Here is an 18,418-nt window from a genome sequence, read left to right as displayed (position 1 = left end):
CAGCTATACCCTCAGCCTGGAGATAGAGGCTACCAGTTGCGTGTCCAAGTAGTGAAAGGATAACAACCAATAACGGAAACAACCAGCCAGCAACCCAACGGGGCGCCAGACCATAACCCTGTAACCAAACACAGAAGGGTGGGTGCTGTGTCCCCCAAGGAAGAGCGAGAAAGAGATTTAACTGGTAAGTTATACAAAAATCTCCTTTTCTCGCCCATTTTCCTTGGGGGACACAGACCTTGGGACGTTCAAGAGCAGTCCAAGAAGGGAGGGACCACAAACCCAAGGCGGACCACCAGAGCATCAGGAAACCGCTGCCTGCAAAACCAGGCGGCCCAAAGCAGCATCCGCTGATGCATGCGTATGCACCCTATAGAACTTTGTGAAAGTGTGCAGAGAGGACCAAGTGGCTGCTTTGCACAACTGTTCAGCCGAGGCCCGATGCCTCTGCGCCCAGGAAGCTCCGACTGCTCTGGTGGAATGAGCAGTGACGCCGAAAGGCGGAGGTCTGCCCTTGGCTCGATAAGCCTCAGACACCGCCAGTTTAATGAAACGGGCAATAGCCACCTTGGAGACCGCCAACCCTTTGTGCGAACCCTCCGGAACCACAAACGGAGTCCGTGCGCCGAAAGGACCCGGTGACCTCCAAGTAAATCCTCAACGCCCTGACCACATCCAGACGGTGCAGTTCCCGTTCTCTGGGGTGGGAAGGAGAGGGACAGAGCGACGGAAGGACGATGTCCTTATTGATGTGAAAGGCGGAGACCACCTTTGGCAGGAAAGTCGGGACAGGCCGAAGCACAACCTTATCCTGGTGGAAGATCAGGAAAGGTTCGGAGCAAGAAAGAGCCGCTAACTCCGACACCCGTCGGAGAGACGTGACGGCCACAAGAAAGATGACCTTGCAGGACAGAAGGCGAAGGGAGACCTCCCGTAAAGGCTCGAAGGGGGCTGATTGGAGCGCCGAGAGCACCACATTCAGGTCCCAGGAAGGAACTGGAGGGCGGTACGGCGGAACAGAGTGAGCCACCCCTTGTAAGAAGGTCTTAATTGGCCCTAGAGGGGCCAGGGGACGCTGGAGAAGAATAGACAGCGCCGAAATCTGACCCTTCAGAGAACTGAGGCACAGCCCCAGGTCCAGACCCGACTGGAGGAAGGACAGGATTGTGGGAAGAGAAAACCGGAGAGGTGGGATGCTCCGGGACTCACAGAACCCCAGATAGGACCTCCAAACCCGATAGTAGATCCTAGAGGATACGGGCTTACGAGCACGGATCATGGTGCGGACTACGTCCGCGGAGAAACCCCGTCGCGTTAAGACGGCGGTCTCAATAGCCACGCCGTCAAACGTAGCGAGCCTAAATGCTCGTGGAAGATCGGTCCCTGAGAGAGAAGGTCTTCCCTGGAGGGCAGTGGCCACGGTGCGTCTGCCAACAGCAACATTAGGTCGGCGTACCAAGACCGGCGGGGCCAATCCGGGGCGATTAGAATCGCGGGGACGCCCTCTGCCGCGATCCTCCGAAGAACCCGTGGCAGGAGGGGAAAAGGAGGAAAGACGTACAGAAGGGAGAATTCGCACCACGGAAGGACGAGCGCGTCGGCGCCGTATGCCTTCGGGTCCCGTGCCCTGAACAGGTATAGGGGGACCTTGTGGTTGAATTTGGAGGCCATGAGGTCCACGTCGGGGCGACCCCAGCGAAGACAAAGGGCTTCGAACACCTCTGGGTGCAGGGACCATTCTCCCGGGTCGATGGTGGACCGGCTGAGGAAATCCGCCGCCCAGTTGTCCACCCCCGGGATGTAAATCGCAGATAAGGCCGGCACGTGCGTCTCTGCCCAGAGGAGAATGAGGGTCACCTCTTGCATCGCTGCGAGTGCCTCCCTGATGGTTTATGTATGCCACAGCTGTGGCATTGTCCGATTGGATCCGAACAGGGTGGCCCCCCAGCAGATGGGTCCAGTGTCTGAGGGACAGAAGAATCGCCCTCAGTTCCAGAATATTGATTGGAAGTCTGGACTCCGATAGAGACCAAACGCCCTGGACGGACCGGGGAGGGAAAACCCCCCCCCACCCCCGTAAGCTGGCATCTGTGGTAATCACCAGCCAGTTCAGTGGAAGGAAGGACTTCCCCCTTAGAGGGATATGCAACCACCAGCCGAGGGAAGCCCGAGCCAGGGGAGGCAGAAGAAAGGTCCTGTCCAGACTCCTCGGTGATTTGTCCCAGGCCGACAGAATTGCCCTCTGAAAGGTGCGGGATTGGAATTGTGCGAACGGCACCGCTTCGAAACAGGCAACCATCTTTCCCAACAACCGCATGCTGGATCTGAGGGAAGGGCGGTGATGACGGAGGAGACTGCAAACCGACCCGCGAAGGGCCAGACGCTTGTCCGACGGAAGGCGGACCTCCGCCAACTCTGTATCCAGGAGCATCCCCAGGAAGATCAGCCGTCTGGAGGGGGTAAGGGAAGATTTGGGGTGGTTGATAATCCAACCGAACCGCGTCAGGGTCTCCAGAGTGAGTTCCACACTGCGGGATGTCTGAGAGAAGGAGGGTGCCTTGACCAGGATGTCGTCCAAGTATGGGAGAAGAAAAACACTTCTTGAACGTAGAAGGGCCAAGACAGGGGCCAGGACCTTGGTGAACACTCGAGGAGCCGTCGCCAGACCAAAGGGAAGGGCGACGAATTGGAAGTGATCGTCCCCCACCGCGAAGCGCAGGAAGCGGTGATGACATGGAGCAACCGGAACGTGGAGGTATGCATCCTGAATGTCGATTGAGGCCATGAAATCCCCTCTTTCCAGGGAGGCCACTGCGGACCTGAGAGACTCCATCCGGAATCTCTGCAGTCGGAGAAAACGGTTCAGGCGTTTTAGGTCCAAGATCGGACGCACTGAGCCTTCCTTCTTGGGAACCACAAAGAGGTTCGAGTAGAAGCCCCTGAACCTTTCCGTCGGAGGCACGGGGGCGACGACACCCTTGTCCATTAGAGAGTGAATGGCCGCGAAGAAGGCGGCCACTCGTACGGGATCTCGCGGAGGACGGGATCGGAAGAAACGGTCTGGCGGAATGGACGCAAATTCGATTTTGTATCCGCAAGATACAATCTCGAGCGCCCATGCGTCTGAGATGTGGGCCCGCCATACGTTCCTGAATAGGAGAAGGCGGCCCCCCACCCGGGTGGGTGGGGGCGCACCTTCAGGCAGAGGGCTGCTGGCCTGTGGGAGCCCGTGCAGGCTGGGACTTGCGCCAGGTAGATTGCGTCCGAAAAAACGGCTTCTTGCGTCTATCCTGGGCTGGGCCAGAGGAAGAAGAACTGGCCGCGGGTCTAGACCCGGTGGGCTTGCGAAAGGACCGAAAACGGGACGAACCAGCGCGACCACGGGGGGCGCCCATTGGCCTGGACTGGGGGAGGAGAGTACTCTTCCCACCCGTGGCCTCTGATATAAGTTCGTCCAGACGGGTTCCGAACAGGCGGGAACCCGTGAATGGTAGGCCGGCCAAAGAGCGTTTGGAAGCGGCGTCCGCCGCCCAAACCTTCAGCCAGAGTTCCCTCCTGACAGAAACTGCCAGGGCAGAGGAACGGGCAATGAGGGCACCCGCATCAAGGGAGGCCTCACAGACGAATTTTCCGGCCTGAACAATTAGTTGGGCTAAGGAACGGAGGTCCTGAACAGGGACGTCCGACCCTAACTCCCGTTCCAGTTGGAAACCCCATTCAGAGACCGCTTTGCCAACCCAGGCGGAGGCAAAGACCGGTCTAAGGGCCGAACCAGAGGCAGTAAATATGGCCTTGGAGAGGGATTCCGTACGACGGTCCTCAACAGACTGGAGGGAAGATCCGTCCTGTACAGGAATAGTAGTGCTTTTGGACAGGCGAGCCACGGGAGGATCAACCTTAGGCGGGGATGTCCACGTGGTCACAGAATCCGCTGGAAAGGGATAACAAATGTCCAGCTTTTTGGGTGTAATAAAGCGGACGTTAGGCCGAGTCCAAGCCTTGGATACCACAGAAGAAAAATCAGCGTGTATGGGAAAAACCTTGGAGGCCTGTTTGGGGCGGAGAAAGGACACGCCGGCCTGTTCAGAGCTGGGGGGGTCATCGTGTAGCTGAAAGGTATCACGGATGCTAGTGACAAGATGCCCCACCGCGGACGCCAATTTGGACGGAAGCTCTGAGTCCATGTCCACGTCCGAATCCGCCAGTTCTCCCTCAGAAAGCGTATCCCTTTGAGAAGATAGACTTGACTGAGCTCGCACGCATGGCGGAGAGAGCGAAGCATCTGGAGAAGATGTGCGCTCAACCCTTGAACGTTTCTGAGTATGCCGGGCCCTGGAAGATTCGCTGGGAGGCAGGGAACCAGTGGGGGCGGCAGAAACGGTAGTCCCAGCGGGTGCGACAGGGATTGTGGCAGCCTGCGGGAGAGGCGGTCTATCCACGAGACGGCCCACTACGTGTGTAAGGCTTTCCACCGCCTGAGACAGAGACCTAGCCCAGTCAGGGGGTTCAGAGGCACCGGGGGGCGCAGCGGGAAGCGGGCCCTGCACCGGGGCCTGACATGCAAGGCAATGCGGCTCAGATTGCCCACGCGGAAAAAGTTCCTTACAGGCGGTACAGGCATGGTACCAGGGTTTGGGGGCACCTGTGGGATCTGACATGCTGAAGTGTGGTTGTACTCTAATATAGAGACCACAAAGGGTTATAGCAGCTATGACCAGGAGGGTTAGGAGAGGGTTAACTGTCCTACCAGTGCCTCAGAAGAACGTCAGGAGATGGCCCAGATCAGCAGCAGCAGAGAAGCAGTGAACAGCAGTGAGCAGCAGAGAGCGCCCACAGAAGCCGAGCGATGTACACAGGAGGTTAGAGTCCCCCACCGTGTCCCAGCTTCCTGTCAGGAGTGAGGAAGCGCGGGAAACCTCAGCAGAAAGCGCGGGGAACAAGCTCCGCCCCCTCCAGCGCTTGAAATGTCTCCTGTGAAGGAGAACGTAGCTCCGCCCCCAAAATGACGCGCGCGTAAGCCCCGCCCCCTGCCGGGACCGGTAAGCCCCGCCCCCGTTCTCGGAACGGAGCGGGCGGCGGCGGGAAGGGGGAGAGAGAGAAGAGAAAAATGGAGTCAGCCCCGAATGAGGGGGAGGGGGGGGGGGAGAAAGATAGCAGCGTGGGGGGGAACGGCGTGGGGGTGCTGAGGATGCTGCTGTGCTGCATTGTCCTGCAGATGAGCGCTCAGAATGAGCGACCACGGGTGCCCCCCTTACCCAGAGGGGTAGATGCTGCAGATAGGGACGGGGTATGGGCTGGAATAGCCATCTCACCGTCCGACGTCTTCACCCTCAGTCCTTTCCAGCAGGGTCGCCCCTTCAGCCACTGGCACCGCAGTGGCAGGAAGCTGGAAGAGGGGCTTGGCGTGCGGGCGACCCCCTAGCTGGCGGGATGTAGGGGAGCCATTGCTGCCCAGATCCTCCTATTGCTTCTGTGGGGGAGGCAGCAGTGCAGATAAGTTGGCACTGGCGCAGCTCAACCCCGGGAGAGCAGAGAGGTCTAATGCGTCTCTGGTATCCCTAGGAAAAAATAAAATAACAAAATTAGAAGAAAAAGTAAAAATAACAAGGAGAAAACAGCCCTGCAGTAGCAGGGGGTGTCTTGCCTCCTTGGACACTAAGCTAAAACTGGTAGCCTCTATCTCCAGGCTGAGGGTATAGCTGATGGAGGAGGGGCTTAACAGTTTTACTTAGTGTCACGCCTCCTAGGGAGCTGAGCTATACCCAAGGTCTGTGTCCCCCAAGGAAAATGGGCGAGAAATGATGATTTTTTTATTTTATTTTTCTTACAAAGTCTCATATTCCACTAACTTGCGACAAAAAATAAAAAATTCTAGGAACTCGCCATGCCCCTCACTGAATACCTTGGGGTGTCTTCTTTCCAAAATGGGGTCACTTGTGGCGTAGGTATACTGCCCTGGCAATTTAGGGGCCCATATGTGTGAGAAGTAGTTTGCAATCAAAATGTGTAAAAAATGGCCTGCGAAATCCGAAAGGTGCTCTTTGGAATATGTGCCCCTTTGCCCACCTTGGCTGCAAAAGTGTCACACATCTGGTATCACCGTACTCAGGAGAAGTTGGGGAATGTGTCATTTTACATATAACCATGCTGGGTGAGAGAAATATCTTGGCAAAAGACAACTTTTCCAATTTTTTTATACAAAGTTGGCATTTGACCAAGATATTTCTCTCACCCAGCATGGGTATATGTAAAATGACACCCCAAAACACATTCCCCAACTTCTCCTGAGTACGGCGATACCACATGTGTGACACTTTTTTGAAGCCTAGATGCACAAAGCGGCCCAAATTCCTTTTAGGAGGGCATTTTTTAGACATTTGGATCCCAGACTTCTTCTCACGCTTTCGGGCCCCTAACATGCCAGGGCAGTATAAATACCTCACATGTGACCCCATTTTGGAAAGAAGACACCCCAAGGTATTCCGTGAGGGGCATGGCGAGTTCATAGAATTTTTTTTTTTTTTGGCACAAGTTAGCGGAAATTGATTTTTTTTGTATTTTCTCACAAAGTCTCCCTTTCCGCTAACTTGGGACAAAAATTTCAATCTTTCATGGACTCAATATGCCCCTCACGGAATACCTTGGGGTGTCTTCTTTCCGAAATGGGGTCACATGTGGGGTATTTATACTGCCCTGGCATTTTAGAGGCCCTAAAGCGTGAGAAGAAGTCTGGAATATAAATGTCTAAAAAATGTTACGCATTTGGATTCCGTGAGGGGTATGGTAAGTTCATGTGAGATTTAATTTTTTTGACACAAGTTAGTGGAATATGAGACTTAGTAAGAAAAAACAAAAACAAAAACAAACAAAAAATTTCCGCTAACTTGTGCCCAAAAAAATGTCTGAATGGAGCCTTACAGGGGGTGATCAATGACAGGGGGGTGATCAGGGAGTCTATATGGGGTGATCACCCCCCTGTAAGGCTCCATTCAGACGTCCGTATGATTTTTTACGGATCCACGGATCGGATCCGCAAAACGCATACGGACGTCTGAATGGAGCCTTACAGGGGGTGATCAGGGAGTCTATATGGGGTGATCACCCCCCCCCTGTCATTGATCACCTCTATATGGGGTGATCACCCCCCTGTAAGGCTCCATTCAGACGTCCGTATGATTTTTTACGGATCCACGGATCGGATCCGCAAAACGCATACGGACGTCTGAATGGAGCCTTACAGGGGGTGATCAGGGAGTCTATATGGGGTGATCACCCCCCCCCTGTCATTGATCACCCCCCTGTAAGGCTCCATTCAGACGTCCGTATGATTTTTTACGGATCCACGGATACATGGATCGGATCCGCAAAACGCATACGGACGTCTGAATGGAGCCTTACAGGGGGGTGATCAATGACAGGGGGGTGATCAGGGAGTCTATATGGGTGATCACCCCCCTGTAAGGCTCCATTCAGACGTCCGCATGTGTTTTGCGGATCCGATCCATGTATCAGTGGATCCGTAAAAATCATACGGACGTCTGAATGGAGCCTTACAGGGGGGTGATCAATGACAGGGGGGTGATCAGGGAGTCTATACGGGTGATCACCCCTCTGTCATTGATCACCCCCCTGTAAGGCTCCATTCAGACGTCCGCATGTGTTTTGCGGATCCGATCCATGTATCAGTGGATCCGTTAAAATCATACGGACGTCTGAATGGAGCCTTACAGGGGGGTGATCAATGACGGAGGTGATCAGGGAGTCTATATGGGTGATCACCCCTCTGTCATTGATCACCCCCCTGTAAGGCTCCATTCAGACGTCCGCATGTGTTTTGCGGATCCGATCCATGTATCAGTGGATCTGTAAAAATCATACGGACGTCTGAATGGAGCCTTACAGGGGGGTGATCAATGACGGAGGTGATCAGGGAGTCTATATGGGTGATCACCCCCCTGTAAGGCTCCATTCAGACGTCCGCATGTGTTTTGCGGATCCGATCCATGTATCAGTAGATCCGTAAAAATCATACGGACGTCTGAATGGAGCCTTACAGGGGGGTGATCAATGACGGAGGTGATCAGGGAGTCTATATTGGTGATCACCCCTCTGTCATTGATCACCCCCCTGTAAGGCTCCATTCAGACGTCCGCATGTGTTTTGCGGATCCGATCCATGTATCAGTAGATCCGTAAAAATCATACGGACGTCTGAATGGAGCCTTACAGGGGGGTGATCAATGACGGAGGTGATCAGGGAGTCTATATTGGTGATCACCCCTCTGTCATTGATCACCCCCCTGTAAGGCTCCATTCAGACGTCCGCATGTGTTTTGCGGATCCGATCCATGTATCAGTGGATCCGTAAAAATCATACGGACGTCTGAATGGAGCCTTACAGGGGGGTGATCAATGACGGAGGTGATCAGGGAGTCTATATGGGTGATCACCCCTCTGTCATTGATCACCCCCCTGTAAGGCTCCATTCAGACGTCCGCATGTGTTTTGCGGATCCGATCCATGTATCAGTGGATCCGTAAAAATCATGCGGACGTCTGAATGGAGCCTTACAGGGGGGTGATCAATGACAGGGAAGTGATCAGGAAGTCTATATGCGTGATCACCCCCTTGTCATTGATCACCCCCCTGTAAGGCTCCATTCAGACATCCGCATGTGTTTTGCGGATCCGATCCATGTATCCGTAAAAATCATACGGACCTCTGAATGGAGCCTTACAGGGGGGTGATCAATGACAGGGGGATGATCAGGGAGTCTATATGGGATGATCAGTGGTTCATAAAGGGTTAATAAGTGACAGGGGGGGTGTAGTGTAGTGTAATGGTGCTACTTTACTGAGCTACCTGTGTCCTCTTGTGGTCGATCCAAACAAAAGGGACCACCAGAGGACCAGGTAGCAGGTATATTAGATGCTGTTAACAAAACAGCGTCTAATATACCTGTTAGGGGTTAAAAAAAATCACATCTCCAGCCTGCCAGCGAGCAATCGCCGCTGGCAGGCTGGAGATCCACTCTCTTACCTTCCGTTCCTGTGAGCGCGCGCGCCTGTGTGCGCGCGTTCACAGGAAATCTCGCGTCTCGCGAGATGACGCGTATATGCGTCGCTGAGCGCAGGGCTGCCACCTCCGGACCGCACATCTGCGTTAGGCGGTCCGGAGGTGGTTAAGGACCAGGCCATTTTTTGCAAATCTGACCAGTGTCACTTTAAGTGGTGATAACTTTAAAACGCTTTGACTTATCCAGGCCATTCTGAGACTGTTTTTTCATCACATATTGTACTTCATGACACTGGTAAAATGAAAAAATATGGGTGGACAGCACTCCTTGGTAATGATGTATTGGGTGCTCGTCTCCAGGAGGGGTGGTAAAAAGCCCCTAGTAGAACAACTTGTAGATATCCAGAAAAATAAAAAACGGAGACAGCACGTCCAAAAAGGTGCAAAAAGTGGAATTTATTCCGGATGCAACGTTTCGGCTGCGTGTTAGCCTTTTTCAAGCATTGAAAAAGGCTAACACGCAGCCGAAACGTTGCATCCGGAATAAATTCCACTTTTTGCACCTTTTTGGACGTGCTGTCTCCGTTTTTTATTTTTCTGGATATCTACTGGTAAAATGAAGTCACAAAAATTCATTTTTATTTATAAAAGAAATACCAAATTTACCAATTTCTCTAAGTTTCAATTTCTCTACTTCTATAATACATAGTAATAACTCCAAAAATAGTTATTACTTTACATTCCCCATATGTCTACTTCATGTTTGGATGATATTTTATTTTTGGGGGATGTTACAAGGCTTAGAAGTTTAGAAGCAAATCTTGAAATTTTCAAAAACCCAATTTTTAGGGACCAATTCAGGTCTGAAGTCACTTTGCAAGGCTTACATAATAGAAACAACCCAAAAATGATCCCATTCTATAAACTACACCCCTCAAGGTATTCAAAATTGATTTTACAAACTTTGTTAATCCTTTAGGTGTTTCACAAGAATTAATGGAATATAGAGATACAATTTCAAAATGTAACTTTTTTGGCAGATTTTCCATTTTAATAATTTTGTTCCAGTTACAAAGCAAGGTTTAACAGCCAAACCAAACTCAATATTTATGGCCCTTAGGCCTCATGCACACGGACGTTTTTTTTGAGGTCCGCAAAAACGGTTTCCGTTGTTCCGTGATCCGTGTCCGTTTTTTCTTTCATGGGTCTTCCTTGATTGTTGGAGGATCCACGGACATGAAAAATGAAAAAAAAAAAATCTAAGTCAAGTTTGCGTTTGAAATGATAGGAAAAAACGGACACGGATCACGGACACGGATGACAATCTTGTGTGCATCCGTGATTTTTCACGGACCCATTGACTTGAATGGGTCCGTGAACCGTTGTCCATGAAAAAAATAGGACAGGTCATATTTTTTTCACGGACTGGAAACACAGATCACGGACACGGATGCCAAACGGTGCATTTTCCGATTTTTCCACAGACCCATTGAAAGTCAATGGGTCAGCAGAAAAAAACGGAACAACGGCCGCGGATGCACACAACGGTCGTGTGCATGAGGCCTTATTCTGTAGTTTACAGAAACACCCCATATGTGGTCGTAAACCGCTGTACAGGCACACGGCAGAGTGCAGAAGGAAAGGAATGCCATACGTTTTTTGGAAGGCAGGTTTTGCTGGACTGTTTTTTTTTTTTTTTTTGACACCATGTCCCATTTGAAGCCCCCCTGATGCAACCCTAGAGTAGAAACGCCATAAAAGTTACACCATCTAAGAAACGACACCCCTCAAGGTATTCAAAACTGATTTTACAAACGTCGTTAACCCTTTAGGTGTTGCAAGAGTGTTCAAGAGTTATTGGCAAATGGAGAGGAAATTTCAGAATTTAAATTTTTGGGCAAATTTTCCATTTTAATCCATTTTTCCCAGTAACAAAGCAAGGGTTAACAGCCAAACAAAACTCAATATTTATGGCACTGATTCTGTAGTTTACAGAAACACCCCATATGTGGTCGTAAACTGCTGTAAGGGCACACGCAGGGCGCAGAAGGAAAGGAATGCCATACGGTTTTTGGAAGGCAGATTTTGCTGGACTGTTTTTTTTGACACCATGTCCCATTTGAAGCCCCCCCGATGCACCCCTAGAGTAGAAACTCCAAAAAAGTGGCCCCATTTTAGAAACTACGGGATAGGATTGCAGTATTGTTGGTACTAGATTAGGGTACATATGATGTTTGGTTGCTCTATATTACACTTTTTGCGAGGCAAGATAACAAGAAATAGCTGTTTTGGCACCATTTAAATTTTTTGTTATTTACAACATTCATCTGACAGGTTAGATCATGTAATATTTTTATAGACCAGGTTGTCACGGATGCGGCAATACCTAATATGTATACTTTTTTTTATTTATGTAAGTTTTACACAAAGATTTCTTTTTTGAAGCAAAAAAAAATAAAAATCTTGTTTTAGTGTTTCCATAGTCTGAGAGCCATAATTTTTTCAGTTTTTGGACGATTACCTTAGGTAGGGTATGATTTTTGCGGGATGAGATGATGAGTTTTATTGGCACTATTTAGGGGTGCGTGTGACTTTTTGATCGCTTGCTATTACACTTTTTGTGATGTAAGGTGACAAAAAATGGTTTATTTAGCAGTTGTTATTTTAAATTTTTTACAATGTTTATCTGAAAAGGTTAGGTCATGTGATATTTTTATAGAGCCGGTCGATACGGACGCGGCGATACCTAATATGTATACTTTTTTTTATTTATGTAAGTTTTACACAATAATATCATTTTTGAAACAAAAAATAATAATAATCATGTTTAAGTGTCTCCATATTCTGAGAGCCATAGTTTTTCAGTTTTTGGGCAATTATCTTAGGTAGGGTCTCATTTTATGCGGGATGAGATGACGGTTTGATTGGCACTATTTTAGGGTGCATATAACTTTTTGATCGCTTGCTATTACACTTTTTGTGATGTAAGGTGACCAAAAAAATTGTTTATTTAGCACAGTTTTTATTTTTTATTGTGTTTATCTGAGGGGTTAGGTCATGTCAAATTTTTATAGAGCCGGTCAATACGAACGCGGCGATACCAAATATGTATACTTTTTTTTTTATTTATGTAAGTTTTACACAATAACAGCTTTTTTTAAAACAAAAAAAGGAGATTTTTGTATAACTTACCAGTAAAATCTCTTTCTCGCTCTTCATTGGGGGACACAGAAACAGTGGTTATAGCTATGTCCTCTAGGAGGCGTTGACACTAGTAAAAGCTATTAGCTCCTCCCCTGGCAGCTATAGCCCCTTCAGCCTGGAGAGATAGCTTCAGTTTGTGAACACGCAGTAGGAGAAGCAAGCACACCAAGAAAAAACATGGAACATCAACCATGCCAAAAGACCCAACAGAGTTCTAACCAGTAACTACCACATTGTGGACGAACAACAATACTGGGTGGGTGCTGTGTCCCCCAATGAAGAGCGAGAAAGAGATTTTACTGGTAAGTTATACGAAAATCTCCTTTTCGCGCCCATATTCATTGGGGGACACAGAAACTGTGGGACGTTTATGAGCAGTCCACGGGGAGGGAAAAAACCACAGAACTATGAAAGCAAGCGTCCCTGCTGGTATCTAAGAAACTGCCGCCTGCAAGACCTTGTGGGCTAAGCAGCGGCTGGCGATGCATAAGAATGCACCTGGAAAAATGTTGCGAATGTGTGTAAGGAGGACCGGTAGCCGCGTTACACAACTGCGCAGCTGAGGTGCGATGCCTCAGAGCCCAAGAAGCGTCCACCGCCCAGAGGAGCGAGCCGTGACACCTAAGGTGCAGAATGGTACAGCATTTGCAGACCGAATCCATCGTGCAATTGCCACCTCGGAGGCCGCCAATCCTTTGCGTGGATCCTCCGGATGACAAAAAAGGGGTTCCGTACGCCGGAAGGGACTGGAGGCTCCCAATAAGAAGGATCAATTCTACATTAAAGTGGAAGAGAGACCACCTTCGGGAGAATAAAGGAATGGGCCAGAGAACCGCCTTATCCTTGTGAAGACCCAGGAAAGGGCACCCCCAACTCGAAACACCCATCTGATGGATGTGAGAACCACAAGAAAAAAATACCTTCTAGAACAGAAGCCGGAGAGATATCTCCCCAAGGGCTCAAAGGGAGAAGACTGGAACTCTTAGAGAACTATATTCAGATCCCAAGGCGGTAAAGTAGGATTTCCATGGGCACCAGGGGAAGCCACGTCGTCAACCAATGTAATACCGGACCCTAAAAGAAGGTCGTCTCTGAGTGGCAGTGACAAGGGACATCTCCTAGAAGGCGAACGAGATCGGTGTACCACGCGCGACGGGGCCAATCCGGAGCGACTAGGATTTGACGGAAAGCCCTCCATCTGATCCTCCGTAGAACCCTGGGTAGGAGAGAAGAAACACATGAGGAGGGGGAACTCCCGCCAAGGAGATGTCAGGGCATCCATGTCATATGTTTTCGGAAACTCCTGCTCGGGAGAGAAGGTGGGGAACTTTCGTGTAGATACCGTTAGCAAACCCAGACCAATGGAAGGAGTCCCCATAGAAGGAGGGATGTGGAGAGCGCCACAGCCCACCAGTTGGGACCGGAGCGTGCCTGGAATGGAAGGCCACTAAAAGAATACCCCGTGCAGATGTAGATGAGGGAAGGTAGTAACATAGGAACTACCAAGCCATGTGAGGTGTCTATGAATCATGATCCAGAGGAGGAAAAGGACAGGGGAAGAATAGGCTAGGTCCAAGCCCATTTCCCGTAGAGACTGGCGCTATACAAAAGGAGCCAAGGATTTCAGTTGTAGAAGAGTCCATCACCTGACGAAAAGACTAAACAGACAGACCCAAAGTATGTAGTGGTATGCAATTACTGCTCCCACCGTAATAGCGAGTGCTTGCCCCGTCAGCGCAAAAAAAATAAAAAATAATGAGAGGGAGGCCTGAGACTATCCGTAGAAGCCACGTACCATACTGCCCCAATTTAACCACATCAACCCCCCTAGCTGAAACACCCTTAATGACCAGGCCACTTTTTACACTTCTGCACTACACTACTTTCACCGTTTATTGCTCGGTCATGCAACTTACCACCCAAATTAATTTTACCTCCTTTTCTTCTCACTAATAGAGCTTTCATTTGGTGGTATTTCATTGCTGCTGACATTTTTACTTTTTTTGTTATTAATCGAAATTTAACGATTTTTTTGCAAACAAAATGACATTTTTCACTTTCAGTTGTAAAATTTTGCAACAAAAAAAACGACATCCATATATACATTTTTCGCTAAATTTATTGTTCTACATGTCTTTGATTTAAAAAAAAAACTTTTGGGCAAAAAAAAATGGTTTGAGTAAAAGTTATAGCGTTTACAAACTATGGTACAAAAATGTGAATTTCCGCTTTTTGAAGCAGCTGACTTTCTGAGCACCTGTCATGTTTCCTGAGGTTCTACAATGCCCAGACAGTACAAACACCCCACAAATGACCACATTTCGGAAAGTAGACACCCTAAAGTATTCGCTGATGGGCATAGTGAGTTCATAGAACTTTTTATTTTTTGTCACAAGTTAGCGGAAAATGATGATTTATTTTTATTTTTTTCTTACAAAGTCTCATATTCCACTAACTTGTGACAAAAAATAAAAACTTCCATGAACTCACTATGCCTATCACAAAATACCTTGGGGTGTCTTCTTTCCAAAATGGGGTCACTTGTGGGGTAGTTATACTGCCCTGGCATTCTAGGGGCCCTAATGTGTGGTAAGTAGTTTGAAATCAAAATGTGTAAAAAATGACCTGTGAAATCCTAAAGGTGCTCTTTGGAATGTGTGCCCCTTTGCCCACATAGGCGGCAAAAAAGTGTCACACATGTGGTATCGCCGTACTCAGGAGTAGTTAGGGAATGTGTTTTGGGGTGTCATTTTACATATACCCATGCTGGGTGAGAGAAATATCTTGGCAAAAGACAACTTTTCCCATTTCTTTATACAAAGTTGGCACTTGACCAAGATATTTCTCTCACCCAGCATGGGTATATGTAAAATGACACCCCAAAACACATTCCCCAACTTCTCCTGAGTACGGCGATACCACATGTGTGACACTTTTTTGCAGCCTAGATGCGCAAAGCGGCCCAAATTCCTTTTAGGAGGGCATTTTTAGACAATTGGATCTCAGACTTCTTCTCACGCTTTAGGGCCCCTAAAAAGCCAGGGCAGTATAAATACCCCACATGTGACCCCATTTTAGAAAGAAGACACCCCAAGGTATTCAATGAGGGGCATGGCGAGTTCATAGATTATTTTAATTTTTTTTTGGCACAAGTTAGCGGAAATTGTTTTTTTTTTTTTCTCACAAAGTCTCCCTTTCCGCTAACTTGGGACAAAAATTTTAATCTTTCATGGACTCAATATGCCCCTCACGGAATACCTTGGGGAGTCTTCTTTCCGAAATGGGGTCACAAGTGGGGTATTTATACTGCCCTGGCTTTTTAGGGGCCCTAAAACGTGAGAAGAAGTCAGAAATATAAATGTCTAAAAAAAATTTACGCATTTGGATTCCGTGAGGGGTATGGTGAGTTCATGTAAGATTTTATTTTTTGACACAAGTTAGTGGAATATGAGACTTTGTAAGAAAAAAAAAAAAAAAAAAAACTTGGGCAAAAAAAATGTCTGAATGGAGCCTTGATCCATGTATCCGTAAAAATCATATGGACGTCTGAATGGAGCCTTACAGGGGGGTGATCAATGACAGGGGGGTGATCAGGGAGTCTATATGGGGTGATCACCCCCTTGTCATTGATCACCCCCCTGTAAGGCTCCATTCAGACGTCCGTATGTGTTTTGCGGATCCGATCCATGTATCCGCGGATCCGTAAAAATCATACAGACGTCTGAATGGAGCCTTACAGGGGGGTGATCAGGGAGTCTATATGGGTGATCACCCCCCTGTAAGGCTCCATTCAGACGTCCGTATGTGTTTTGCGGATCCGATCCATGTATCCGTGGATCCGTAAAAATCATACGGACGTCTGAATGGAGCCTTACAGGGGGGGTGATATCACGATCGGCGTGACTATCACATACGTGACACAGAGGGAGGGAAAGAGGAAGGCCCTGCCCAAGTGAGAGGGAAGGTGGTGACCCCTGACTCACCTTGCGGCTGGCACCTGGCTGCCCTGACGTCCCTAGACGGGTTCCTCACCCGTACGCCGATCACGTGCCTAAAACCCTGGCTTTCCCTAAGATGAGCCCTAGATAGTGAACAGGGCGGTGGGAACACTAGTCCGCACCACTAGCTCTAAAGAAAAACACCAAGGGGAGGACAGACAATACAGACTCAACATATAATCCCAGGTGGGCGACAACAGGAGACAACAAAAAGCCCAACAGGGATCCGGAGGGTAGCACTCTGGAACAACAACCAGGATTCACAGCTCCAGTGGGTCAGTATAGAAGTCCAGGCAGGAAGCTCTATAACTGGCAACTAGAGAAGTGTGAGAGGAGAATATAAGGAGGTTGGGAGTGGCAGACAAGAAACAGCTGAAGAGGAGAAGCTACGGATCCCTGAGTGAGACAAAAAGGATTGCAAGGCAAACACAGAAAACAATCACTAAGAAACAACGTGATCTTTAGACATAGAGCGCGCAGCCACCCGCTGCGACTTCCTGACCCCGGGTATAACGGAGTCAGACGTGGCTCTTGACACCCTCGTGACAGGTGATCAATGACAAGGGGGTGATCAGGGAGTCTATATGGGTGATCACCCCCCTGTAAGGCTCCATTCAGACGTCCGTATGTGTTTTGCGGATCCGATTCATGTATCAGTGGATCCGTAAAAATCATACAGACGTCTGAATGAAGCCTTACAGGGGGGTGATCAATGACAGGGGGGTGATCAGGAAGTCTATATGGGTGATCGCCGCTGGCAGGCTGGAGATCCACTCGCTTACCTTCCGTTCCTGTGAACGTGCACGCCTGTGTGCGCGCGTTCACAGGAAATCTCGCCTCTTGCGAGATGACGCATGGATGCGTCCAGGAGGAATAAATCAACCGCCTCCCGGACGCATCCGTGCGTACAGCGGTCGGGAGGCGGTTAAGTAGAGCAACCTTAAAAACTCTACCTTGAACGGCGCTGAACACGAGCAACTGCCAAGCTGGCAGGGCCCCTACCTGAGGGGATGTCCCACTGCAGCGACCACAAACTCGAGCATTAGCGAAAGGCTGCACCTGTGGAGGAAAACATGCTGTAGCTGCTACCAGAGCGCCAGCATAACCACTTTCCCAGAGAAGGAGGAGTGGTGGATAGAGAATACAGTCAGTGAAGCACTTGACTCGCTGGAACGTACTCACCATATATGTGCAATGGAGTACGCACTACTACTCATGCGGACAATATCATGACCGACTGGAACAATGAAGACCCATGGAGATGGGAGTCTCTAGGACACAAGTGATGCTAGTAAACCCCCTGAGAAGACAGAGGAGTTATAATCATGGCCAAAACCAGCACCAAAAAGAACACAATGAGAATAGCCACCGTATCCATTGGCGGCACTCATATAGCACTAGGGTAAAAGTACCAGGCACCGTCGAGTACCGACTCTTGAATTGCCGTATCTGAAGATATTCAGTTATTCCCCCGCTAGTGGATCACTTGCGAAATGGAGTAAGGCAGGCAGGAAGCACAGTGATGTGTAACACTCCGGCTATGGGAGGATAGCGCGACAGTCGGACCGCATCCAATGGTGGTGCAACTACCCTACCTATGGAACGTGGAATACATACGGAGTACTTAAGCCAGTGGTAGGGAAAATACCCCACCTAAGGAGGGTTAATGCCAACGGCGAGAACTAGTGCATATGGTGAGTCCTGTAGCCTGTGGGAGTGCAATTAGCACCTAAGTAAGGGGGTAATGCATACAGCACACCTTGTAACCAGTGCTAATGTCATAGCGCCACCTATGGAAGGAGCTAATGAATACGGCAGGCACTGAACGCAGTGGAGATGCACTTCCACCACCTACAGAACGGGGAATGTATACGTCCGGCACTGAAATCAGTGTTATTGTACTTAGTCCACCCATGACAGGGGACAATGTATAAGGTCAGTACTGTATCCCAAAGTAGTGCAATTACTCTGCCTAAGGAAGGGGGTGATGCCTACGACAAGTGCTGCTGGCCACCGTAGACGCAATCTTAGGAGATTGCTTCTGATTCATGTCAGGGTCTGAATCAGCGATTCTTCCCCTTCCCCCCCTCGGACGGACCCGCTCCTGTGAGAGGGTGCACCTGAGCGTGACCTGGGGAGGAAGGGAGGGGGTGCGGAGATGTTCGAGGAGAAGATGACCTGCTGTGGTCCGCTAGTGTGCAG

The 18,418-nt window shown here is 49.3% G+C and overlaps 1 protein-coding gene across 1 annotated transcript in view; it reads right to left on the bottom strand.

Annotated features, from left to right (window-relative positions):
• MEIOC (meiosis specific with coiled-coil domain) overlaps positions 1-17,259 on the bottom strand; it is a 38,070-nt gene extending 20,811 nt beyond the window's left edge. Inside the window, exon 1 of the mRNA XM_044299543.1 lies at positions 17,219-17,259. Within this exon, the coding sequence (XP_044155478.1) occupies positions 17,219-17,259 (41 nt within the window). The remainder of the gene's footprint in view (positions 1-17,218) is intronic.
• Between the last annotated feature and the right edge of the window lie 1,159 nt (positions 17,260-18,418).

Source organism: Bufo gargarizans, chromosome 6, assembly GCF_014858855.1.
Source record: "Bufo gargarizans isolate SCDJY-AF-19 chromosome 6, ASM1485885v1, whole genome shotgun sequence".
Taxonomy (NCBI): Eukaryota; Metazoa; Chordata; class Amphibia; order Anura; family Bufonidae; genus Bufo; species Bufo gargarizans.
Note: the sequence above shows the minus strand (reverse complement) of the source record. Positions and strands in the feature narration are given on the sequence as shown.